The following is a 27,920-nucleotide window of genomic DNA, read 5'->3' on the forward strand; positions in this document are numbered from 1 at the left end:
TTATTTTTTTGCAAGTCACGAATTTCATCAAATAAAAGAAGTGCAATAAAAAGTACAATATGTGGCTCAAAAAATGTAGTGGAGTAATGGAAATATTCAAGTTCATTCATAGAAATTAACCCCCACTGGTTCAAGGAAACAAGGGCTAGTTTAACTCCTTTTTTTTTCTCTTTTTTTTTTTTTATAACATTAGATTATATTAGATTAGATTATACTTGCATATTCCATTTATCCACAATGGGGAAATTCACTTGTCACAGCAGAAAAAAACAGAAGTAAAAGGTGTGAATATAAATTATTATTATTATTATTATTATTATTATTATTATTATAAGAAAGTTACTCTACAATAATACAAAAAAACAATAATGCTTTATTACAAACAGATTCATAGGTGAATATATAAAAATGCAAAGGACGGGATGAATATACATTTAAAAATAAACACACAAAAAATGAAAAATACAAATAAATTAAAAGAGATCAAGAAGTAGAAGATGTGCCAGATGTCAACATAAAGTAAATTAAATTAAGTGCGGAACGCAGTTTCAACGTTTTTTCTTTTAAATGTATTTAATGTGTATAACCTGCAAATATATACTTTGCAACCTTTGGTCTCTATCAGAATGAACTGTATCTTTTTATGATATGTATACTGAGCGACATGAGTGTGTCATAAACATGACATGTGTCATGAACATTAATGACACTTTGAAGTAACATTAATGCTCATGATACTTGTCATGTCATGTTTCTGACAGGCTTGTGTGACTCTTATGTAGACCCCTTCAAAATAAAGTGTTACCATATTTTGCTTAAGTCACAAAGGCATTTTCAAAAAAATTGCCTAAGTCATTTATTTCTCTTAAGTTACATAATTGACACACAGTGTTATTACTATGCCAATAGCCATCCTTTGTTACACCCTTTTGGAGTGAAATGATCAATAAATGTTATATGTTACACTTTTGGTGAAGTTTTTTTTGTTTCCTGCAAAACTTGAAAAAATGTGTTAGGCGATTATTTTAACAGGGTGGCGATATGATCAGTATACGCCTTCTCTTCTCACTGAGAATGATTATACGCTTTCGGGCTTCCGTAGATATGAGGAAGCACCAGGCAACACAGCGTTAGCGCTGCTTTTCGGGATATCCTTTTATGGTAAGTTGTTTGCTATTTTTAAATTAGTCAGTTGTAAGTTAGAGTTGTTGTAATATCCTTAAAGACCTATTGTAACAATGTAGACGGCCCAGGCTGAAGATAATGGCTACTATTAAGTACACGTGTGGTTCAAAGAGCAGAGAGCCACAGTTACATCAGCTGAGATAACGTTAGCTTTCAGAATAAAAGCTGCAGGAACATGATAATAATGCTTTAAGAGCTCGACTAACGACACACTAGTGGAGTTAATTATTGTGCTTAATGTGTCTGAATGAGACGTGTTATTTTAGATAACTCCAAACAAAACTTATAGTAGGTTTCTCTGTTTGTAATGTGTTCACTTAGCAGGTGAAAGAGGTAAAAACACAGCAATTAGGCTACAATGACGACCGGAGCAGACTGCCGCTCCGTCTTCACTTTGAGCCCGAATGATGAGGCTCTGACCGGGCTGAGGGAGGTGAACCCCAGCCTGAAGCAGCTGGGACACACCGAGCCAGCTCCACACGGTATGGATCAATGTTATGTACCTTTTTAAAAAAAGCTGCTATTACTCTTTGCCTTTTATCATGTATTTATCCAGCTATTTTTGTTGTTATCATTATACTGCCCTACAAAGTCTAACTGCAGTAACTAGCAAAGGGTAAAACTGAGAAAAACTGCTTTAAAGATTTTTAATGTTTTTTAACTGGCCAGCCAAATTGGTTACATGTAGATAAGTGATATGACACCTATGCATTGATGATGTGATTTTTATGCTCAAAAATCATGATTTATTTGACCTTTGACCCCAAAAAATGTAGTTACTGCACTCTGGTTTTGCTGTAAAAGGTTCTAATAGTAATGATAAACCGAGTGCAGTAACTATAATGTTGTTGTCTTCTTTCAGCTTTTATATTTTGTTTTCAGTGAATAAACATTTTCAAATTGATTTTGTTATCAGTGTATTTAAAAGTGTTTAACAACACTATTTGGAGATTTATGTATTTTAGACTTAATATTATAAAGTAATGTTATATTTTAGTCTTAATATAATTTTATCTCTACTTACTTAATCACTATCTAGGTTATAATTTCCCTATCAAATAAACTTATAATTTCTATTATTTTTATGTTTTAATTAGTATATATTTCCAAAGCAGACTATGGTAAGTGCAATTACTGCTTGGTCATTATTTCTCTGAAAAAAAAAATCAAAATTGGAATCTAAAACTTTGTCACAAGATAAAACTTCAAGGAGTTCATTTTTAGTTATAACTCAATTTCGGCCAAAAATGTAGTTACTGCAGTTAGACTTTGTAGGGCAGTATAGTTGTCCAAACAAATGTACCTTTAGTTGTACCCATACTTTTACAGCCATAAAAATGGACAAGAAATTGAAGAAAATAAGGGTGTAATAATTATTTCCATGACTGTATATAGATTGATATAAAAAAAAATCCTCTGTTGATACCAGTGTACAACAATACACACATAAAAATAATTAAAGGACATTAATATTAATATAACTGTATTTTTTTAATAGCAACTGTTAAGGTCATTGTATATGGGGCAGTGAAATAGAAAATTAAATTAGTCTCCATGTAAGTTTTAATAGAGCACACAGGGACATCTGTCTCGTCTTTAAATTCTATTTAATATATGGTTCTGTGTGTTTTTTGCTTATTATAATTATATTAAACTAGAATTTGTTCCTGAAAATTATATAAAAGTAAAAAGGCTGGTACAAGTATGGGTACAATTAAAGGTACATTTGTTTGGACGAATGTAATGATAACAAGAAAAATAGCTGATAAGAGTTTAATTTAAGAGCTGATATCTAGCTATTTTCCATGGTTGTTCTTGATAATGATTTTGGTTATTATCCAGAAAACCATGGAAAATGTCTAGATATCAGCTCTTAAATAAACTCTTATGACCTATTTTTGTTGTTATCGTTATATTTGTCCAAACAAATGTACCTTTAGTTGTACCAGGCATTAAAATGAACAAGACATTGAAGAAATAATAATAATCTAATAATTTTTTCCATGACTGTATATTTTCTTTTTTTTATCCATGGAGAGAAGCCATCAACAATTTCATTGTACTTGAGTATTACTGACAATAAAGATCTTTCTGATTCATATTTGTAACTGTGGTTTAAGGTTAAGATGTCCTTGTCCTACATTGGGGAAATTTCAGGAATTACAGCAGCAAAGTGGATAGCAAAAAACAGTTTTTAGTAAATAGCAGTATAAACTAGAAATATAAGAGATATTAGCAAATAAACAAGTAAAAGTATTAACAATTTACAATACAAACAAAGTAGAAATATAAAACGTATTAACAATTTAAACAATGTAGACAGAGTCAGCAGTTGGATATGGACCACTGAAAATTGCACAAATAAAATAAATAGTAAAGACTGATTTTCTGTCTATTTCAAACTACCCTTGTCTTGCCTTCCTTTATACAGGGTTCATACGGGTGCTTGAAATCCTCAAAAATGCTTAAATTTTAATGTTGTATTTTCAAGGTTTGAAAAGTGCTTGGATTTTGGAGAAAGTGCTTGAAAATACTTGAAATTCTTACTGTATTTGTCGTGCAATCTGACTATAGATAATCACATGTTAAATGAAAAGAAGAATAAATTGAATATTGAGATTAGCAAACTGTACTTTTGGTTGTTAAAAGTGTAAAACCATCGCTGTCTGTATGATTGAGTGAAATTACTCCTTTTAGCATGTAAGTACTCATCTAAAACATGCAACTTACAACCGTTGTAAGGTCCTAGAAAAGTTTGAAAATGGACCTTGAAAGTCCTTGAAAAGTGCTTGAATTTGACCACTGAAAAAGTGTCTGAACCTTGTTTATAGAGTTGAAAGACAAATCTCCAGAGGATGACAGACAGCGGGAGTCCAGTCTGATCAGAGAGGTTTCAGACAAGATGGTCTGCTCAGCCTGCAAATGCCTCTTTACTAGTCGAGAGGAACAGGTTACAACTTCAAACTCTGCTCTATTTATTTAAAAAATATCTAGATCTATACAGTACAGGCCAAAAGTTTGGACACACCTTCTCATTCAATGCGTTTCATTTATTTTCATGACTATTTACATTGTAAATTCATCAAAACTATTAATGAACACATGTGGAATTATGTACTTAACAAAAAAGTGTGAAATAACTGAAAACATGTCTTATATTCTAGTAAGCAAAGGGTGGCTACTTTGAGGAATCTAAAATACAAGACATGTTTTCAGTTATTTCACACTTTTTTTGTTAAGTACATAATTCCACATGTGTTCATTCATAGTTTTGATGCCTTCAGTGAGAATCTACAATGTAAATAGTCATGAAAATAAAGAAAAACGCATTGAATTAGATGGGTGTGTCCAAACTTTTGGCCTGTACTGTGTATGTATATATATATATATCTATATATATATTGATGTACTGAAGACTGTAGATGAGCATTGGTTGTCATTTATAATTTCAGATGGAGCACTACAAGCTGGACTGGCATCGCTTTAACCTGAGACTTAAGATTTCGGGATTGCCACCAGTCTCTGCTGAGGAGTTTGAGACGAAGACTGGAGCTGGTGAGGAAAAAAAAGCCCCAGAGTCCTACACCTGAACGAGATCGATGGGTTGTAACAGTTGATTGATTTTCATTTATTGCTTTACAGGAGACATGTCGAGTATCTCAGGCTCAGAGTCTGACTCAGAGGAAGAAGACTCAGAGAGTGAGAGTGGCACAACAGGCAGCAACGTCACTGGAACTGATAACGAGAGCTCAGCAGAAAACAGTTTGTTTACCGGCCGGCTCTCCAGCAAAGTGTTCCTCCAGAACTCAGCTGGACAATATCTGTCAGTGTACCGCTGCATTCTGCAGGGAAAGGTGAGGCTCAGCAGCTACACTACACTACACTACAGTACACTACACTACACTACAGCACAGTACAGTACAGTAATGTACAGTACACTACAGTACAGTACACTACAGCACAGTACACTACACTACACTACAGTACACTACACTACACTACAGTACAGTACAGTACAGTACAGTACACTACAGTACAGTACAGTACAGTACACTACAGTACACTACAGTACAGTACAGTACAGTAATGTACACTACACTACAGTACAGTACAGCACAGTACACTACACTACAGTACACTACAGTACAGTACACTACAGTACACTACACTACAGTACAGTACACTACACCAGACTACACTACACTACAGCACAGTACACTACAGTACAGTACACTACACCAGACTACACTACACTACAGCACAGTACAGTACAGTACAGTACACTACACTACAGCACACTGCAGCAGACTACAGTACAGTACACTACACTACACTACAGCACAGCACAGTACAGCACAGTACACTACACTACAACACACTACAACACACTACAGCACACTACAGCAGACTACAGTACAGTACACTACACTACACTACAGTACAGCACAGTACACTACACTACACTACAGCACAGTACAGCACACTACAGTACAGTACAGTACAGTAAAGTAGGTGATGTTTATGTTAACAGATTAGAGCCAGACGTATATGGGAATTTTGAGACCCATGCCGATATTGAGTTTAAAGGGGTTTAGCATATTGCCCGTAATTACGGCTGGGCGATATGGACCAAAAGTCATACCCCGATATATTTAGGCTGAATATCGATATGCGATATATATACCGATATTTTTATCGTAAAGTGAGAGCAAATGTTCAATCAAAGTCAAATATGACATGTCACAAGTAAATAAAACCGTTTATTTAAATGAACTTAAATACTGTACAACAACAGGAGCACTTTTAAAAAAAAATCTAAGCTCCATAAAGTGCACATTTAAATAAAAAATATCTTAAATAAAAATAGCCTATGAAATAAAATAGGCCAATCTTTTTCTGAAATAAATATATTTATATGAGAAAAGAACAACGAACATTACAAAAGAGCTAAATATAGCAAACCCTAATAAGGGCAGCATTTATATATAAAGAAAGAAAAAAAAAATTGAACTCTATCGATATATGCGATATGGTCTAATTCCATATCACATTTAAAAATATATTGATATATCGCCCAGCCCTACCTGAGATGTGAATTTTTTATGTGATTTTGCACCAATATGGCTATGCAAAGGCACAGCAGGCTCAAACAAATAATGTTATTAAGGAATATTATACATAGTTACACATACAAATAAGAAAATAAAGAACATCTAAAAAAATTAAAATATATAGGTAAATAAACATCAGTACTGCATGGTGAGGATCAGTCAATTGCCACCCATTAAAATAAAGAATAAATAATGATAATAAAAAATTGTGTCAGACTTTGTTATCCAAAGAATCAATATAATGATGTGATGAAACTTGAGTTTTACCACTCTACTAATTTCGTACTGTGTCCCTGTAATGTTCCAGTCAGACGAGGAGCTCGATGCTGGATCCTCCCTGAAGGCCATAAATAAAAACACTGTGTGGGTCATTCTCATGACGGGTGGAGGACACTTTGCTGGTGCTGTATTCCAAGGGTGAGTGGAGGTTTTTTTGTCTTGCTCCAGGTACTTGAGAGTGTAAAAACCCATGGTGACACAGATGTGACAAACACTTTAAATGTACTAGAATCTCCCATATTCAGCTTTATGCTTTATGCACAGTTTTTCATGGACACTACCACAGGGCCACATACAGGACAGTGCACTTAACCAGATATGATGAAACTGCAATTTTAAATATGTTTGCAGTGCAGTAACTTAACATATTTCATGCTCAAATGCATGTATACCAGTATAAATAGGAATACAAAAGGTTTGAAGCAAATAAAAAATGTGTCTGTGACTGGAAACAGAAATGTGAAAAAGTAGCTAATTTCAAAAAAGCTTATTTTTTGTTACTAGGCTAAATTAAAACCCATTTAACAATTCTAATCCGTTATTACGGTGTCCTTTATTGCATTTAACCCTATTAGGGTTTGTTATTTGTTTTTATTTATTATTGATTTATTATTTATTATTATTTTGTTACTTAAAAGCACATCTGAAAAATAATTTGTTGTTAAACAGCACTATTAATGTCACAATTTTAATATATGTTGTGGAAATGCAGAGAAAAAGGCAAATTTGTTTCTGGAAGTAGAAAAGGTGTCGAGTTTATTCATATTAAAATAAGAAATATCATAAAAATAAATACAATAAACGCAATGTGACATATATGTCACATCACAGATCTTTGACATTCAGGGTTAGTATTTAAAAAAAAAACCCATCATAATTGTGTTCTATGTGGTCCACTTGATCTGTGGTATATCCCCCTTAATTTTCTTTCAAGGATAAATGGGTCTGGGTTTTTATGGGATAAGCATAAGTGGTACATTTTTTTTCTTTTTCTTTTTTTACAGAAAAGAAGTCCTTCAGCACAAGACCTTCCACCGGTACACGGTGCGAGCGAAGCGAGGGACTGCCCAAGGACTCCGAGACTCTCAGAACCGCAGTCACGCGCCCAAGTCTGCAGGAGCTGCTCTGAGGCGATACAATGAGGCAGCACTCGTCAAGGCAAGACTATAGTTTATTTCCACCACTGATCTTTTTCCATTACAGCGATAGTTTTCTATTTATTTACAAACAAATCAAACTCCCCTTGAAGGCTGCTGGTCTGTCACACAGCTAATGATGATCCATGTAGCCTTGGTGACTCTTTCCACTCGTATCACTTCTGTTCTTGGAGAGGCAGTTTTATCTACTATTGTGACAGGGGGCCAATTCCACACAGCCTAGGTGCTGCTTTGCACAAAAAACAACCTGTTTGGCAAATTTGAGTAATTGCATATTGTCAGTAGAAAGCTCCAAAAAAATGGACTGCAAAAGTTTTCTTACCTCCAGCAAGAAGGTTTTCTTTTCAAGCTGTTTGTTTGTCTGTCTGTCAGCAGCATTATGAAAAAAATACTGTCCTGATTCTCAGGAAACTTAAGGATGATATTTTGTTAACATGCTGCATTCATATTGTGTCTGAACAATTGGGAAAAATAGTTTCCAATTTAGTGCATACCCTGTCAAGTCGGAACACTGACATTGCAAGAGAGGACAAATGAAAAAGGCGAGTGGCCCTGTAGTTGTACTCAGGGTTCGTACGGGTGCTTGAAATACTTCAAATTGATTAAATTTTAGTATGTTGAATTTTAAGGTTTAAAAAGTGCTTGGATTTTGGATAAAGTGCTTGTAAATGCTTGAAATTCTTACTGTATTTCTCTTGCAATCTGACTATAGATAACCGCATTTTCAATGGAAAAACTATATAAACTGAATAGCCTATAGACTATCTGAAATGAAGACCATTACAGTTTCTGAGATGTTTCTTGTTGCTCTCCCCTGTATCTTCTTACTGAAGGGAGTATTTCTAATTCCTAGTGGATGTGAGGGCTCCTGAAGTAGCCTATTTGCCTGTAAAACCTATGGGCGATTTTAAAATAACCCCCTAAAACCTGAAGTGTCAACGCCTACTAAATAATAGATTTTTCAGCCTCTGTTTTAGATAGAAATGAAATTCCTGAAGTAGGCCAATTTTTTGGGCTTTGCTCCTAGTTTGGGTCGTGTTTAGTTCCACCAGCTGCCGGTTAATGATTTTTGTGAGCTTACTTTTGCTCCTAGCCCCTAGATTCCCATGTTTTATGAGATTAGCAAACTACTTTTAGTTGTTAAAAGTGTGTTACCATTGCTGGTGGTATGGTTAAGTGAAATTACCCCTTTTAGTATCGAAGCACTCATCTAAAACATGCCATTTACAACCGTTGAAAGGTACCGGAAAAGCTTGAAAATGGACCTTGAAAGTGCTTGAATTTGACCACTGAAAAAGTGTACCAACCCTGTGTTTTATAGTTCAACTTTTTAAATAAATTGAGTTTTATAAATTAAAACAATTGTACAGTTAGAAAGTGAACCATGTAAATGTTCCAGTGTATTCCATTCTTGTGAGTTTTTTCCCCATGTGTGTTAATACATGTCCATTATATCTTGTTTGACCTCTTGCAGGACATTCAGGATCTCCTGCTCAGCTGGGCTGAACACCTGCAGGAGGCCTCTGCAGTGTTTGTACGAGCCCCCAGCTACAATAAAAGCATATTTTTTGGTGGTCGAGCAGCTCCGCTCGACAAAAAAGATCCCAGGGTGCACACACTTCCCTTTCCCACACGCAGGGCAACCTTTCGAGAGGCACAGAGGGTACACGAGGTGCTTTCCACCGTCCATGTTTACGGTGAGCTGAATTATATCCTTGGAATAATGACATGTTATGTGCTCATTGTCATACAGCCAGGGTGTAATCAATACTGCGTGCAAAATATCTTGTTGCAGGGAAAGACACAGACATGTCTGCAGTCTTCAGTCCATCAAAGAAAGTCTGGAAGAAATCCGTCAAACCCGCAGCACAAATAAATACAGATCAAGAGAAAGGTAAGCTTAAGAGGCTCACACTGTTGCACTTCTCTTAACTCTATGGAGTCTTATAGGGCTATTTTGTCCATTTTTTAATCCTTTTCATGTCTTTTCGTGTCTTTATAAGTCATTTTGTGTCTTCTTTGGTCATTTGTGTCTGTTGTGTTTTTTTTAGTTATTTTGTGTCTTTTTTTGGTCATTGTGTCTTTTTTTTGTCATTTTCTGTGTCTTTTTTGGTCATTTTGCATCTGTTGCTGTGTCTTTTTTAGTTAGTTTGTCCTTTTTTTAGTCATTTTCTCATTTTTTGTCATTTTGTGTCTTTTCTGGTGATTTTCTGTAATTTTTTGTCATTTTGTGTCTTTTCTGTGTCTTTTTTGGCCATTTTGTGTCTTTTCTGTGTCTTTTTTTAGTTATTTTGTGTCTTTTTTTGGTAATTTTGTGTCTTCTGTGGGGGTTTTTTTGGTTATTCTGTCTTCTCATTTTGTGTTGTTTTTGGTCATTTTGTGTCTTTTTGTGGTCTGCTTTGTTTTCAAGTCTGGATGTGATGAAGAAGCCATGTTTTGGTGCTTTTGGAGACTCCAGAGGGTTAAATTAGAAAATAATTATTTAAAGTTATTTAACGTGAGTATAACACTTGCTTTATTTTTTGACATCAGCAGATGAAAAGCCTGAAAGCTCTGAGGAAGAAGAGGTTGGAGAGATCCAGCTGGAGATGGTGGATCTGACACTGGGAACTCTGGACCTCCGGGAGCACGAGGTCTATCCCCCCAGGCACAGGAGGAGAAGGAGGAGAAAGAAGGAGGAAACCAAGCTGCAAAAAGAGGGTAGGTCTGGTCCAGTGTGTGGCTACAGCTACATTATAGAAACCAGATGAGTTATCGCATAAAAGTTTCGCAAGACTTATGAAATTTCTCATCCATGTGTGACAGAATTGAGAAACACGGAAGCAGACAGTCGAGAAGAGGAAGTGCCCGAGGCCACGCCAGCAGAAGACGCTCCTCAAGAGATGCAATCAAAGAGCAAGAGGAAGAGGAAAGCGCCGAGTAAGAAACAACTGGAAGGTGAGCAAGTTCCCCCTCCCCTCAGATTAACCCTAAATGGGTTAAGGCCTAAAACGCCTGTAAAAAATGCATTTAAAACCTCTGGGCAGATTATTAAAAATAAATAAAAATGTGTACACCTATTCACCTTACCACTACAATCTACAATGTCTTTTAGCAGACACTTTAATCCAAAGCGACGTACATTTGAGAGATCATACAACACAAGCAAGGATGAAGTCAAAGAAATGACACAAGAATAACCCATTTAGGCCTAAAACGGCTGGAAAAAGGAGTTTTTCTGTAAATTCAACAGAAGTGTCAACGCTTCTACTAAATAATAGATTTTTCAGCCTCTGTAGCAGATAGAAATTAAATTCAAAAAGTATTTGAGAGCTTACACCTGTGGGAGTAACCTCATGAGAAGTTGAGTTTATTTGTCCAAACCGTCAATAAAGTCTTTTTAAAAATCAATGTCTTGCATTGTGACACTCCCACATGTATTCTGATGCATTTCATTGGCCAAGAGACCGAAAATTGGTCACTTATTTATGGTTGCAGTTCTTTTGTTAGTTTTTTCCTGTAAATTGTTGCTATTTAATTTAAGTTCAATATTTTATTAACTACCTCAGACATTGTGATTTCCTTTTATTTGTTAAAGAAAAATACTGCCGTGTAATTGTTTTTCAATAAAATAAGATTCAAACATTGAAGGTGTACGCTGTGAGTTATAAAAAAATCGGTATTGGCCAAAATTGGAATCGGCAGGTCAGGCTTTTTAAAAATCGGTGATCGGCCAGAAAATTGCAATCGGTGCACCCCTAATTTAAGGTACTTATTATTAAGCTTTCTGTGTCTACAGAAGTTGCTGGCGAGTCATCAGAATACGGCCTGAGGGATGAAGTGTTTACAGCCTGTAAGGTCGGGGACGTGGACGCTCTGTGTCGACTCCTCCAGATACCTGGAGAAACGTCAGAGAGTCTACAGCAGACGGAGAGCAACGCTCCTGATGTCCCAGGTCCTCTCTCTCTCCTAAATAAGCCCATAGACTCTTCAGGGTTCACGTTCCTACATGTTGCCTCAGCAGCTGCACAAAAGGCCGTGGTCAGGCTGCTGCTGGATGCAGGAGCAGACCCAGCCTGCAGGTACGACACATAATACAGTCAGGTGCAGTGAATCAGTGAATCTATGCCTGTTCTGCCCTACAAAGCCTAACTGCACTAACTATGCAAAGAGTTTAACAGAGAAAAAACTGCTTTAAGTTGGGGTTTTTTACATTTTTGAAATGGCCAGCCAAATGGGTCATAGGTAGGTAAGTGAATATGATGATGATGTAATTTTTATGCTCAAAAATCATGAAGATTTATTTGACCTTTCACCCCAAAAATGTAGTTACTCTAGCAATGTAGGCACTCTTTTTTTCTGTTTTGCTGTAAAGGGTCTAAAAGTAATGCAAAACCAGAGTGCAGTTACTATAATGTTGTTGTCTTCTTTTGGCTGTTATATTTTATTTTCAGTGAATAAACATTTTCCAATTGATTTTGTTATAAGTGTTTTTAAGTGTTTAACAACTCGATTCAAAGAATTGTGTATTTTAGACTTAATATTATAAAGAAATGTTATATTTTAGTCTTAGTCTAGATGATAATTTTCCTATCAAATTTGGAGTTGGATTTGGTAGTTTTTAAATCATTATTTCTCTGAATTAAAGCAAAATTTAAATCTAAAGCGTTGTCACAAGATAAAACAGACATCAAGGAGTTCATTTTAGTTAGAACTCAATTTCGACCAAAAATGTCGTTACTGCAGTTAGGCTAGGCTTTTTTTCCTATTTTGACTTTTTTCTTCTCATTTTGACTTTTTCTCATTATTTTAATTTTTTTTTTTTCCTCATTTTGACTTTTTTTCCAGGACACTCACTTTTTGTTGAATATTTTTTGTGAATATTTTGTTGTTGTTTTGACTATTTTCTCATTATTTTGACTTGTTTCTCGTGACTTCAACTTTATTTTCTCATTTTGACTTTTTTTTTTTTTTTTACTTCCTCCTCCTTTCCATTTTGAAAACAGTTCAAATTGTTACCTAATAATTTATGGGTGAGAGTCACGGTCCAGAGTCAAGCACACTCAAAATTTTCTTTAAAATTTTTCTTATTATTATCTTTATTATAATTCTGTTTCTTCCGTGTTTTTTTCTTTGATTTCTGTAATATTCCTTTCCAGGGATAACAAAGGGAAGACCCCGTATATTGTCGCCCCTGACAAAGACACAAGAAATGTCTTCCGTAAATACATGGCTGAGAATCCTGACAGATACGACTACACTAAGGCCCAGGTAAGAACGCACAGTCCAACTTTATGACATGTAGGCCATCAAAGTCAAGTTAAAGCACTTTTTTATTTTACACGTGCACACCTTTAGGTCCCTGGGCCGCTAACGGCAGAGATTGAATCCAAAAAGACGGAGAAGAAAAAGGCCCAGAAGGCAGTGAAAAAACAGCGAGAAAAAGAGCAGAAGGAGGAGAAGAGGAAACAAGAGTCGGAGGCGGAGGAGAAGAAGAGGTTTGCATCGCTGACTGATCGTGAGAAGGCGAGTTATGTGTATTTAACACAGGTTAAGTTTTTTTCTTTTAACATCTGGAAAATACTAACTTTCTTTTGTGGTTGTAGAGAGCTCTGGCAGCAGAGAGGAGGTTAGCGGAGCAAGTAGCTGCAACAGGAGTCGGAATCTCTCACGTCAAGTAAGTCCACCAAGAGCCATCCTCTCCACTAGTCATGACAAGGGCTGGGTGATATATCGATATATTTTTAAATGTGATATGGAATTAGACCATATCGATATAATTCAAAATGTTTTCTTTCTTTATATATAAATGCTGGTATCATATTTTTCATCCTCACCTGATTATTATTTTGTCATTTTGACTTACTGGATCAACATTTTGACACACAAAAACACACCAAAAAACAAAACAAAAAACACGTAAAAAAAATAAAAATAAAAAATGCACACAAAATTACAAGAAACACAAATAAAAAACATACAAAAAACACAAATAAAAAACATACAAAAAACACAAATTTTTGTAACAAACACACAGAAACACACCAAAACATTACAAAAAAACTAAAAACACACAGCACACATAAAAAACACAAAAACACACACAAAAAGAATGCACACTGTAAATGCTGCCCTTACTAGGGTTTGTCATATTTAGTTATTTTGTAATGTTCACTCTTTTCTCATATGAATATATTTATTTCAGAAAAAGACTGGCCTATTTTAATTCATAGGCTATTGTTATTTAAGATATATTTTTATTCAAATGTGCACTTTATGGAGCTTTAATTTTTGAGAAAAGGTACTCCTACTTCTATACAGTATTTATGTTCACTTATATAAACGGTTTCAGTAAAACTACTTGTGACATGTCATATTTGGCTTTGACTGAACAACACTGTAATAATGTGTCTTTGTCTTTGTCTCCAGGAGGTGCTGGACGTGTGGAGAGACTCTGCTTGGAAAGATCCCGTTTCAGTACCTGGAGTATTCGTTCTGCACCCCTCGATGTGTCCAAGCACATAGAAAAGCCAACACTCTTCCAGCCAAGACCTAACTGCCATATATTTATATTTTTATATATATATATATATATATATATATATATATATAACAACCATGTGGAAATGGAGCTACCTCATTAAAACTGTGAATTTGTGCAGCCTGGAGAGAATTCTATCACGGCTATGTCTTAACAGTGTGCTAGTTTCATTTTCAACTCTAAACATTCATTAAAAAAAAATTTTTATTATGGCAGATTATCCTAGATAACTGGATGCATATACTGTATCAAAACATGATGTATTAAACGTATAATTTATTCACAGTATTTGCAAATGAAAAATGTATAGAAGCAAATGCAATAAAAAAAAACTGTAATGTTTGCATATAGCTGTCATTTTTTTTCACAGGCGTGGAAAAACCTTAATGACTTTAAGTGGAAGTGATTGGCTACAAATGATACATTTGCATCTCAATAAACTAGAATATCGTAGAAAAGTTTATGTTTGTAATTCAATTCAAAAAGTGGAATTAACACATTATATAGATCCATTACACGCAGAATGAAACATTCCATGCCTTCATTTATTTAATTACTTCTAATTATAATGATTATGGCTTACAGAAGGCTTAAAATCAGTGTCTAAAAAAAATTAATATTACAAAATACCAATTTAAAAAAAGTATGTTCAATATGTAAATGTTGGCCTCTGAAAAGTATGTCCATCTATATGACTTAATACTTGGTTGGGGCTGTTTAACTTCAACTACTGGAAATTTACTTTTCCATCATATTCTAATGTATTGAGATGATCCTGTATATACAAATGAATAAAGCCGTCACAGAAATAATGCAGAAAAAACCTTGATCCGGTGAATAGACCTGTTTTATACAGATTATTGAGGTGTAGTATTCCTACAGGTGGATGTGATTTAAAACTCAGTGTGCTCTGTTAAGACTTCCCAACGACGTTAAGCTGAGGCCGGTCCATGAAGAGAACCCGTTGGTGTGCTGGGGCGTTCTCCAGCTCCAGCACTGTGATGTTGTTGGGCATGGTGGTGCTGAGCAGGGGTCCGGGGACATAAAGAGTCTGTTGAGGGCCCCTGTGTCCCCAGTATCGTCCCAGATTCATCCCGTTAATCCAAACCTGACCCTGATATTTAGCAAAAATAAGACAGTTTGTTAACTTTCCCCTGGAATCATGATGTGAAATTCCCCCCCAAAAAAGATGAACATTACCTTTGTCCAGTCATTGAGCTTGAGAAACGTGTCCCAGGCAAGGCCGTTGGGCTGCAGGGTCCCCATGTAGAACACTGGTCCCAGTGAAGGCTCTTTCTGCGGGGCAGGGAAGGAGCCTTGGCCGTCTGAGTGAGGCCATCCACCAGAGATGGCTCCATCGATGTCCAGAGGGTAGATCCTCCAGTCGCTCAGCACGTCTTTACCCACAAACAGGTTGCTCAGGAGGCCCTGCAGGACACAACAACTGTTTACCTGTTAGAGGTGGGAATCACCAGAGGCCCCACCATACCATTTTTTATCCCGAAACTTGAGTCATGATACCATATTATTGCGATTTTTAAGCATTTTGCAAAATGATGATTATTGGGATACAATCATAGACTGAATATAAATAACGGATGTAGTGACCGTGATGTCACTCGTTGGTTTGTGGCCCGTTGGAAGCATCGAGTTCAGTGTTACACTCGTCGCCATCTTGTTTCTGATACGGGGAGCAGACCATATCTGGACTGTGGAGGAGGAGAGGGATCTGATCACTGACTACAGCCTCTCTACACCTCAACCTGACTGAGAGAAGCTGCTGCTAATTCATGTTAGCATTAACTGGGATGTTAGTTTTGGCAAAAAACAAAAACTAAATGTCCAACCAAACGCTGAACAAGACATTTTTACTGAACAAAACGTTCAATTGGTCATTAAGTGAAAATACAGTGAAAGGGTCAAAGTTATGAGACCAAACCGGTAAATGTCCTTTTTTATATCTATATAATGTTAATTGACACGTTGCCGTGGATACGCATTGTTCTGCTTCTCTCCTGATGACGGCTCACCTTGTTAGTGACCTGTCAATCAAAGGTAGCCACGCCCCAAATCATACGATTCTTTATCTTCTATTTTCTTATAAATGGGGCCATTATTAAACTATTAACATTAAATTGTATTGAAGAATATTTTTTACTAGTGATTGAGACCATAGTGTTGTCCTAACCCAGTAACTATCAAACAAGGGTTCATTTTAAAGTTCCGGTGTTTGTGTTTGTTGCTCCCTGGTACTATAACTATATTGATCTTTACATTCAGATGTAAATGTAAAGTAATCTGGAGTCTAATACTAAGCTTATTAATGTCACACCTTTTTAAAAGCACACAACACAGAATGCTTCACAACAAACGACAAAGTGAAAAAACAAAACATCAAGCTAAAACATACAATAATTGTTTGTTTATATCTGTAAGTCATAAAAACTTGAATCATGCCCTAATTTAGTTTAGTGACAACACATTTAAGGTCATTTAAGTATAAAATGTGCAAGACCAGTAGAGGCAAAGGGAAGGACTATAATGTACATTTATATTTGCTGGGTTTAAGTTAGTTAAAAACCTAACATGCAAGATTGATTCAGTAGCTATTTTTAGCTCTAACACACACTGCATTGAGGATTACTGAACCTCAAACAATGGGGAAGTAAGAACAATGGAACGAAACACAAGACGTTAAAGAAGTGAGTGTGTGAGCAGAAAAAAAGGAAGTAACTCTCCACAGAATTGTTCACTTGCCTTGTAGTCATTGATCTTGCTGCCAAAGTTCACCCTGCCCATGTTCTCAACCAGGACGTCCACAGTGTCCCCCTGCCGTCCACTGATGTTCATCACCAGCACCGTGTCTCTCTGCAACAGACCCTGGAACACCTGTCCACACACACACACACACAGACACACACACACATACACACACACACACACACACACATAGTAGGGCTACTTAAATATGGCAACAATCATAATCACAATTATTTTTGGTCAATATTAAATTCACGGTTATTTCATATAATTACTCACTTTGGAAACATCCTGCATTCATGGGACTTAAAAAAAAAACTTCTTTTACTTTTTAATAGTGGATTTAATTTAACAAAAAAATTAAAAATAAGATAAAATATGAAAAAAAACTTCTTTTACTTTTTAATAATTCAACTGAAAAAAATATTACACCTATTTTAAGAATTTACATTATTATAACCATTATTAATATGGAACATACATTATACAAATTTATATATATAATTGGACGAAAATAAATAAGATAAAATATGAAAAAAACATTTTACTTTATAGTGGATTCCATTTAACTAAAAAAAATATTAAACCTACTTTTAAGGAATATACATTATTATACACATTATTAATATAGAAGATACATTATAAAGAAACATATAAATATATATTATTAGACAAAAATAAAGATCAAATATGACGCAGTGTGAAAGTGCTGGATTTTTTTCACAAGACAAATTTCATTTCATTTAAACACAATCTTCTTTTCATATTTGTTGGAAGTCAAAATAATTATTGGAAATAAAATTAGATTCATCTCCCAGCCATATTTATCAGTATGAACGTGGAAAAAAAATACACCTGTGACATTTTGTGAACAATCATACCTGGTCTCTAACATCTGATTGGACAGACAACAACAGGTCATTGTAAAGGCTTACCCCATTGACGGACACATATGCACGGTCATGAACCCCATTCAGTGGAGAGATAAGTGGCGTGGGCTCGGAGAGGTCCCGGGGCAGCGTGGTGCGATACAGCATGTATCCATAGTACTGAACACAATAGACATGACAGGTTGCAGACACAACAGTCTAGAAGTTCTCCATGTTTCAAGAGGTTTACTGCCACTACAACACTAGCCCCCTCCCCTGTTGTTGCCTTCAGACAGACCCCGTACCTGTTTCATCTCTTCAAACGTCAGAGGGTACTGGGACTTCACTGGCCCGAGGGGGGACAGGGTGTTCAACAGGTCGCTCATGTTACCAACCTGAAAAAAAATTCAATTATTGAATTATATCAATCATACTAACTTGGAGCTCGACTGATATGAGATTTGCAAATTATACCAATTTTGATGGGAAAAATCCCCCCGATTACCTATACAGCAGCTAATATAATTTGTTATTGAGCTGGATTAAAAATGTGGATTTTGCAACAGTTTTGCACCAATATGACTATGCAAACATATTCAAAAGACTGCTTTTTATGAATTAAGTAACTGTTAGAATATTTTGCATTATACATACAGTCATGGAAAAAAATATTAGACCATTGTTTTCTTCAATTTCTTGTTAAAATAAAACTAAAGGTTTGTTTGGACAAATATGATAACAGCAAAAATAGCTGATGAGAGTTTAATTTAAGAGTTGATATATAGCCATTTTCCATGGTTTTCTTGAAAATAACCAAAATCATTATCAAGAACACCATGGAAAATGTCTAGATATCAGCTTTTAAATTGAACTCTTCTGAGCTATTTTTGTTTTTATTATATGTGTCCAAACAAATGTACCTTTAGTTGTACCAAGCATTAAATAAACAAGAATTTGAAGATAACAATGGGTGGTCTAATATTTTTCACATTTTTCCTAAATACGTTTCCTGCAGAATGTGTCTTGGTGCATATCAGTTAATATGCAGGTAGATTAAAAACCGATGTGTCTGTGATGGGCTGATATAAATGTTGGGCTGAAGGAATTTACCTTTTTCAGGTTCACAAAGCCGTAGGCAAACTTGGGAGTTGCTGGTGGCATGGGGCCGGAGGGAATATCTTTAAACTGTGGAGGAACAGCAAGGCATTAACGATATTTAGACTGAAGAACAAGTGAAATGAGGACATCAGCCTTGGTGGGAGGCAGTTCAATCAGTGGTACCTGCTTAATGACATCTCTGATGGCCAACAGCTTCTCTGTGGGGTCTCCAGCCTCAGACAGCGGGGCGTCGTAATCATAACTCGTCACTACTGAGCGGAACCTCGTGTCATGATCGGCACCTACATAGGAATGAATGAACCACAAGCTGAGCCGTTATCTCTAAATCGTGTCAATGCCTGAGATGAACCAAAACTGAGATACACTGATACAGTAATATAATAATATAGGAATCACTCCAGTCCTCGCAGCGTAACATTGGCTCCCCGTCCGTTAAGGTTCAGTTTAAAATCCTCTCAATCACCTATAAATCTCTCCATGGTCTAGTCCCACTCTATATTTCGGAACTCTTAACTCTGCACCGAGATCCCTCAGATCTGAAAACAAATTGCTGTTAAGAGTCCCACGGTCTAGATCAGGGATGGGCAACTTAAATGCTGCAGGGGGCCACAATTTTTCATGGACACTACCACAGGGCCACATATAGGACCGTGCACTTAACCAGATATGATGAAACTGCAGTTTTAAATATGTTTACAGTGCAGTAACTTAACATATTTCATGCTCAAATGCATGTATAACAGTATAAATAGGAATACAAAAGGTTTGAAGCAAATAAAAAATAACCACTTACTGTGATTTCTTTTGTTTTCAGTGAAAGAACAGCAGACCAACATTAATGCAAGAAGTAATTTTGTGCATTTTGACACTGCACTTTTAAGATTTCATGCTCAAATGCATGTAGTTGTACTTGGGGCCACTTCAAGTGAGGGTGAGGGCCGTATGCGGCCCCCGGGCCTCCAGTTGCCCATCCCTGGTCTAGGCTCAAGACAAAGGGAGATCACGCCTTTACTGTTTTAGCTCCAACGCTGTGGAACTAGCTCCCCCTCAGTATAAAAAGCTTATAAAAACCCACATGTACAGACTGACATTTATGCAATAATTCTAATGTTTTTACACATATTTTAATTGTTGTTCCATCATTTTATCTATTATTTTATCTAATGATTGTTCTTTGTTTTGATGATGTTCTCTTATTTTTGTTTTAACTGTTGTATTACCTCAATGATGTTGTATTTTGTAAAGCACCTTATAACCCTGCTTTTGAAAGGTGCTATAGAAATAAATAGATAAATAAATAAATATGAAAACCAATGACTTTACCATTCCAGTAGCCAAAGTTAGTGCCTCCTTCAAACATGTACCTGAGAAGAGAGAAAGGTAGTCTGTGTTACTGAGTGGGGAAACCAGTTTTCATGACATAGACAGGTGCTTTTCACTTCGTGGGAGCAGTTTTATCTGGTGCATCCTTAAAAAAAAGGCTGGCAATATTCTATATTCGTTGCATTTGCCAGGACATTTTGCACAGAGAAGAGGTAAATCTGCAAGACCTACATGTTGACGTTGGCCCCCATGGTTAGCATTTCTCCCAGCACTCTGCTGACATTCAGAGCATCAACCACAGCATGCTGATCCCCCCAGTGGTCCAACCAGCCAGTGTAGAACTCAGAGTTCACCTATAGGTCATTTCAAACATTTTCTCATCACATGCTTCATTTGATGACTCAGTAATTACTACATGTAGTGAATTAATATGTAACTAACCAGCGGCCCTTGAGGTTCGTACTTTCTTTGCCGTTTAAAGGCTTTCGTTATGTTGGTGTCTGCAAAAGGGGATAAATAGTAGAAATTACAACTTCATCTATGAATAACTATTACTACGCTATCTCATGGATCAATTTCATACAATACCAACCTGTGCCAAAGTCAATTGTGGCGTATAAACCCTGCAGAGACCCGCATTTCATTTCCTTGTCTGTGTTGCCGTCGGTGGTGAACAGGACTGTGTCTTCACCCAGAAAGAAGCGGAACAGAGTCCGCAGGTGGCGCATGTAGTTGTAGTCACAAGCGAAGTAACTTCCATATTCATTCTCCACCTGTAGCCAAAGAAAAAGATGAATTAATACCACAATTAACCCTCTGAAATCTTGGGCTATTATGTCCATTAAAAATCTGTTAAAAGATCTTTACCATGCCATGTTGGTATCAGTTTTTTTCAGCGCAACCTCACCTATATGTCCTGATAATTAATTTTTAACTTCGACTTATTTGATCAAAATTTTGAACCCAAAAGAAACAAAGGAAAACATCAAATCTGACCTTGAAAATTACAGAAGTGTGCATGTTGCAAATATTAAAATATATGCAAATATAACATATAACAGGTAAAATGAGGATAATCTATAGTTCTATATTTTTATACTAAATATATTTGACATTATCTCCGGTTTTACTTGGCCGAATATAATTTAAAAAAAAACTGGTAGGGAGTTTCAAGCCACAACTTTAGAGGGAAGCTGATGGAGAGACTCAATGTTGCTTCATTTTTTTGTCTTCATGTCATGAAGAAGTAATGTGCCAGTGGTTTCATGGACTCCAGAGGGTTAAAATACAAACTAATACCAAAATGACCCACTTAATGTTCTACCTGCACAGTGATGATGTTGCCCCCGTTGACATACAGCCAAGGCTTCATTTTGGGCAGAAGAACAGCAAGCCAGTTGCTGACTGCCTGGACATAATCTGGAGTGGAAGGAAAGAAAAAATATTGGCATATGAGTATTTTTAAAAGAGACAAAGTCACACACAGTATGTGCATATTATACCTGCATCAGCTGAGCGAAGTACGATGTTTGGTTTCTGAAGGAGCCACGCTGGCAATCCACCCTGAGAAGAAAATGACCAAATTATGCCTTTTATGAAAACACATGAAATAGATATATCGGATGTGGAGCATTTTACAAACGTGTACCACTGCAGAAAGAATGATAAAATGCAGACAGGAAGCAGTTTGAGATCTTGTTTCTGATTTTTAAGTAAGGTGACTAATATCCAGTTTCCGTGGAGGACGTTGAAGATCTTTATCTATTCGGAAACATGATACTGGTCTTTGGCTGATTGGATTAGGCATCGCCCTGGTTTATCGAGAAAAACAGAAAACGGTGACAGCAGTCCAAAGCCCCGTAAGGCTGCCCGACTTGATTGAAGCGATGGGCAGAGCTGTCGGCACTCTGTGGCGATAAACCGCAAGATGGATAATATTTTGGAAAAGCTGGCAGCTTCTTATCTGCCCCCCTAAACCAGCTCTGGCCTCAAGGCCATTGCTGGAACAGAAGGTCACTGCAGTGAGACGCTTTTGCTTCCCACAGACACCTGCTGTTGTTGTCTCTACCCGGAACCTGATGAAGGCTGTCTCCATGGCAACTTGCTGTGTAATCGCTATGACATTCCTGCGAACTGAGCACTGACTGTTGGGATGCTGGCGAGATGACTCAACCAACCTGGTCTCACAGAAATCGGTGAAATAGCCACGGATTTTCTTGACTCAAAATCCGTGGAATAGCCACGGATTCACTCAAATTTCCGGGGAATTGACATGGATTTCGCTACAATGCAAGTTAATGACAGTCATATCCCAACCTGGTATTTTTTCCTATTGGTTTGTGTCCAAGTCACGTGACTTTCAAGGTTCCGGCGGTCGGAACAAAAAACATGGCGGACAGTTCTCTCATTTTTAGTGAAATAATCAATATTTTGACTTAGTTTCTTCATAAAAATGGATTTTGATTACATTTCTAGCAAGAAATATATGTTTTATTTTCTAAATATTCACTCAGTGAATGTACATAATCACTTTGTGGCGAAGATCTCGCCAGAAAAAGACGATCCGCTGTGTTTTATTTTGAAATCTGTTTTATTTTATAATCTACCGTATGTGCTGTGCGATCCTACCGGATGGTACGATCTCATTGAATCGCGTTTCACTGTAAATGGCCCGGACTCTGCTCTCCTGTTTTAGTTAAAATATCTTCATTAAACCAACATTGTTGTCTTTTTTTAGCAAAGATAATATACATACAGTGTAATTATTTATTAGACAGTGTGTGATATTGGATATATTGGGTAGAAATAGGTTTTGACTGTTGGGATGCTGGAGAGACGACTCAACATGCTTACGCACATATTACAAATGGTAAATTTGGTAAATGGTAAATCTTCGCCGCTTTTATCCAAAGCGCTTTACGCTACACACTATGCTCATTCACCCATTCACACACACATTCGTACTGGTGTTAGAGGCTACCAGGGCACACTGGTGCCACCTGCCACCATTGGGAATTCATCGGGAGAAATTTGGGGTTCAGTATCTTGCTCAATGATACTTCGACATGTAGGCTGTCATGGTCGGGGATCGAACCACCAACCTTCCGATCACTGAATGAACGCTCTACCAACGGAGCCACAGCCGCCCCCATATACAGATATGCAATCACCCACCCTACTACCCCCCATCCAACGCCTTCGCCGCTTTTTACTCCCAGTATGACAAGCTGGTCTGTGACCAGCGCTGCCATGGCTGCTTGTCTTCATTCCCCCACTCCCCTCCCATGTTGCAAGGCACAAGTTTTTCATGTTGTGAAATGTATTGAATGTGTGCTTATGTTGCTCCCCTATCATCTTGTTCTGCTGTATCTCTTCCATTCCTGTCTTCCTGTCCTGTCCACCCCTTTGTCATATTGTATGTATGTTTACGTATACGTTTGGACGGGTTGATGGTCATTTCGTTGTCCTAGTACTTGTTACTCTGTTCAATGACAATAAAGTTGAATCTCATCTCACCTCATACTGTATTCTAAACACACAAAATGTAAATTTCTGCCGTTGTCTATGTTTTTACCACCACTGCCATCATGGTAGTCAGCTTCTCCTGGTTTGGGTTCTTACAGTGTTCATAATTCAGGAGGTTTTTACTGGGAGAGGTCTTCTCCTCTCTGGCAGGTAATTACAACCGTTAGATACACCGCTTAAAGCAGTTTAAGTTAAAAATCAGTGTTTCTCTATCCCCTTTCATAGTGCAGTCCCACAAATGTCATGCTATATTGCCGGAATGATCTGTGCCAGCTTTTCGCCTTAGGCCTTGACTAAAATCCCTTATCCAGTTAAAATAAACATTTTTATGAATTAGTTTCTAAATTGAATATTGAATAATAATTATATATGTTGAGTGATCTTCAGGAGGTTGTGGCAGTACACTGTAACATATTTTATCTCAATTATTTTGGACAAATGTATTTTTTATTAATTATTTTTATACAATTGATACATGTTTAGTAGGTTTCAGTAGGTTGTGCAAGTGCACTTATGTTACAACATAGTTGATCTTATTTACTTTGATTAAATGTATTTCTATTTTTTATTATTTAAATGTATATATATTTATATATAATATAATTTGTATCACTATTTTTCAGTTGAATTATGTCGTAAGTTCAAGAAAATACACTGTTAAAAATAAACTTTTTTAAATTCTAAATATCAATACTTGCATGATATTTACAAAGTCATAGAGCTATATAACCATCATCTCAATATCGACCAAAATGATTATGATTTTTGAAATGTGGTTGAGAGAGCTGGGAAATGAATTACACTTGGTGAAAATCAGGTACATCATATCTGCTAAAGAGGATATCTTTTTTAAAAATCTGGCAACCTTTTCTTGATTTAATGTCTTAAAACTGAATTAGTGCTATTCTGTTGCTGTGCCATTTATAAATACACAAAAAAAATTATTATGATTTTTTCCCATAACCCAGCAGCTCTACAACTGTGAATTTCTCACCATTTCCCACTCTGCACAGATGTACGGTCCTGGACGCAGGATGACCAGCAGACCTGTCTGATTGGCCAGATCCAGAAAGTGCTCCAGGTCTCGGTCCCCCGTGAAGTTCTGGACCCCCTGGACCGTTTCATGGAAGTTCCAGGGCACATACCTGTGTGGAGGCACACGATCAGTAAAGAAAAGAGCAAACCTAAAGACTGAAACATGTATTTAGGAACATGATGTGTTGAACTTACACTTGGACAGCATTGAGTCCAGTCATGTACATCTTTGTGAGCCGGTCCTTCCAGTAGTACCGCGGGATTCTGGAGTAGTGAATACTGCCTGAGATGTACTGGAAAGGCTTCCCATCTTTGAGGAAACAGTTGTTTTTGTAGTCGATAGAGAACGATCTTTCTCCTGAGACCTGCAAGAGATGCCAAGGTATCTGGTAAGATTTTTTAAAACTGGTGGAAAACCGGTGGTTTGCATTGACTCTGTAATCTTTATACAATACAATACAATAAGTCTTTATTATCCACCATGGTGGAAATTTGCCTTCTCACCGTAAAGATACAGAATTTCATTAAAAACAGTTGAGAATGCAGTTAAAACATAGAATAAGAAAACAAAAAGACAATTAAGAGCAGTTCAAAGTTAGTGCATCACTTATGTTGAGTTGAGGAGGTGAGTAGCATTGGGGATGATTCATTTATTACATACAATCAGTGGTGGAATTAACTATTATTTACTCAAGTACTGCACTTAAGTAAAATTGTTGTATTTGCACTTAACTTGAGTATTTACCATTTTATGGTACCGTATACTTCTGCTATTTGCCATTTTATGGTACCGTATACTTCTGCTACTACATTTTTGAAGGCACATATTATACTTTTTACTGCACTACATTTGTTTTCAGTTATGTTACTTTGTTTAAGATTTAGAATATTAATACAAAATATAAAATCAACTAATAACTGACATGTTATTATAGATTAAACTCCTCAGCAGTATATTAAATATTCAAAATCAGGTGTATATCGAGACCTTTTGGTACTTCAAGTATATTTTGATGCTAATATTTATGTTCTTTCACTAAGGTTTTGAATGTAGGACTATTACTTGTATAACATTGTTTTCTCACAGAATCAGTGACTTCTTTATCTCTCTTATAGACATAACTTTCCAGTCTATATTCTGAAGGAGGGATTTACTCATATATCACACACAATCTGATTTACAGAACATTTTATGCCTAAAAAGATGTTGAAAGCTGATTTTTGTTTCTAATGTATGCTGACAGCATTTTCTGATCTATGGAGAAATGAAGAATAATGTCTCTGTAAAACACTTACCTCAACAAAATTTCAACAATTGATACAGATATGGGGCACAAATGTGTGGTCAAATTTTCCTTCCATCTTGAATAAAGAGATCAAATTTAAAAAAAGTTGAATTTCTCCTTTTAACTGAACAACTTTTAGTAAACTAGTGTTTATATACTGAAATGAAATGAACTTTGAGGCCAATTATAAAGCACTGAGACTATATTAAACTATAAAAAGCATGTAGTTGCATCCTTACACTGCAGATACATTCAGTGTATGACTGGTCCTGAGCAGCTTCATGTGATTTTATTTCCTCTTTTGGGACTGAAATTGAAAATTTCCACAACAATGAACATAATGCCTCGTTTGTAAATATAAACAAAGGGCCTAACTTTTCAGAAAATTTTCAATTAAAAAAAAAAGTCAATTATCCTTTTAGTTAGTTAAATTTGAACCCTATTCACCTTTAGTTTCTCTCCTTAAGTAAAAGTGTGGAGTACATCTACCACTGTGAACAGGCTACTTATCACCTTCTTGATAACAGATGTTATCACAACATCTGTCTGCAGGGAAACATTAGCATTAGATTGTAGACTTTTATCTGTTAACCCTGAATTCAAAACTGTTCCTGTTTTAACTGGTATACACCTTTCCGGGAACCACAAACCTGTGAGTGATCAGGTGACTTTTCTATTAATAAAATGCTATTATAAAGTTTTAGTTTCTCTCTTACCAAGTTCCCACTGACAGATAAGCAGGCGAGGTTCACTGCAACGAAGAGAAAGACGCCAGCAGCCATGTCCGCTGCCTTCCCGAGAGGATCAACCTTAAACTAATTCATCACTAGTTTGTTTGTTATGTTATGACTGTTTCATGTCTGTTATTGTAGCTGAGCTGCATTCAATCTGTTAACAGGAGGACGCAGCAGCGCCAATGTATGGTCCCACCATAGATCTCTATGGGGCTGCCGCTTCTATAGCAGGGCCACGTGATTCTCGTTGGGCATCCGCAGGGTCCTAAAGGCCGCCGGGTTAACGTCCTGTCCTGGGCACTCTATGGTCCTGGGTTGTTTTCTTGCTTTATTATTTATTTAACCCATGGTGACACAGTTGTAACAAATACTTTAAATCTTCTAGAACAGGGGTGTCAAACTCAAATACACAATGGGCCAAAATTTTAAACTTGAATAAAATCGCGGGCCAACATTGAACAAATAAACCTTTTAATATATACCAAACATGTTTTGCTTTAACATTAAAAATGGAACCAGCAACGCTTATAAACACACAATATATAACTAAATAGTTCAGACATGCAAGATCAAATTTCAAATAAAAAACACATCAATGTCATTAATTTACAATAATAATATAATAATTTGGTATTGCCTCGCGGGCCAAATAAAATTACACTGCGGGCCAAATTTGGCCCGCGGGCCAGAGTTTGACACCCCTGTTCTAGAATCTCCCATATTCAGCTTTATGCTTCACATTGACTCATTAAGTCCCTAAGTGACACATACTCAGCACCCTGGTGTGGTGGTCATGTGGCTTTGACAAGAAGTGACTTCTCCAAAATATGTGTGACTGGAAACAGAAATCTAAAAAAGTAGCTAATTTCAAAAAGCTTTAAATTTAACAATTGTAATCCCTTAATAGGGTTTCCTGTATTGCATTTAACCCTATTAGAGTTTATTTGTTTTTATTTATTATTGTTTTGTTACAAATATATGTTGTGGAGATGCAGAGAAAAATACTTTAATACATGT

The 27,920-nt window shown here is 36.4% G+C and overlaps 2 protein-coding genes across 4 annotated transcripts; one reads left to right on the forward strand and one right to left on the reverse strand.

Moving 5' to 3' along the window:
• Positions 1-1,061: 1,061 nt before the first annotated feature.
• On the forward strand, positions 1,062-14,598 carry ankzf1 (ankyrin repeat and zinc finger peptidyl tRNA hydrolase 1). 3 transcript variants are annotated; one of them, XM_059342985.1, is made up of 16 exons: positions 1,062-1,161; positions 1,507-1,667; positions 4,017-4,135; positions 4,638-4,740; positions 4,828-5,039; positions 6,604-6,713; positions 7,580-7,733; positions 9,207-9,429; positions 9,528-9,626; positions 10,265-10,432; positions 10,538-10,669; positions 11,511-11,793; positions 12,871-12,982; positions 13,070-13,237; positions 13,318-13,388; positions 14,141-14,598. In XM_059342985.1, the coding sequence occupies exons 2-16, from the start codon at positions 1,544-1,546 to the stop codon at positions 14,265-14,267; spliced, it is 2,205 nt and encodes a 734-aa protein (XP_059198968.1). In that variant the 5' UTR covers positions 1,062-1,161; positions 1,507-1,543; the 3' UTR covers positions 14,268-14,598. The 3 variants fall into 3 exon arrangements, with proteins under 3 accessions (XP_059198968.1, XP_059198970.1, XP_059198969.1); XM_059342987.1 differs by having other exon boundaries at positions 10,268-10,432; XM_059342986.1 differs by having other exon boundaries at positions 1,510-1,667.
• glb1l (galactosidase, beta 1-like) lies at positions 14,509-27,064 on the reverse strand. The gene is made up of 16 exons (XM_059342988.1): positions 26,886-27,064; positions 25,079-25,248; positions 24,843-24,993; positions 21,826-21,886; positions 21,648-21,742; positions 20,916-21,096; positions 20,765-20,823; positions 20,555-20,676; positions 20,324-20,364; positions 19,163-19,281; positions 18,992-19,066; positions 18,187-18,276; positions 17,948-18,061; positions 17,010-17,141; positions 15,453-15,680; positions 14,509-15,366 (listed from the first exon to the last, which is right to left on the reverse strand). Exons 1-16 carry the CDS (start codon positions 26,949-26,951, stop codon positions 15,166-15,168), a joined length of 1,905 nt encoding a protein of 634 aa, XP_059198971.1. The 5' UTR covers positions 26,952-27,064; the 3' UTR covers positions 14,509-15,165.
• Positions 27,065-27,920: the final 856 nt, after the last annotated feature.

The sequence above is a fragment of the Centropristis striata genome, chromosome 10 (genome assembly GCF_030273125.1).
Source record: "Centropristis striata isolate RG_2023a ecotype Rhode Island chromosome 10, C.striata_1.0, whole genome shotgun sequence".
Lineage (NCBI taxonomy): Eukaryota > Metazoa > Chordata > Actinopteri > Perciformes > Serranidae > Centropristis > Centropristis striata.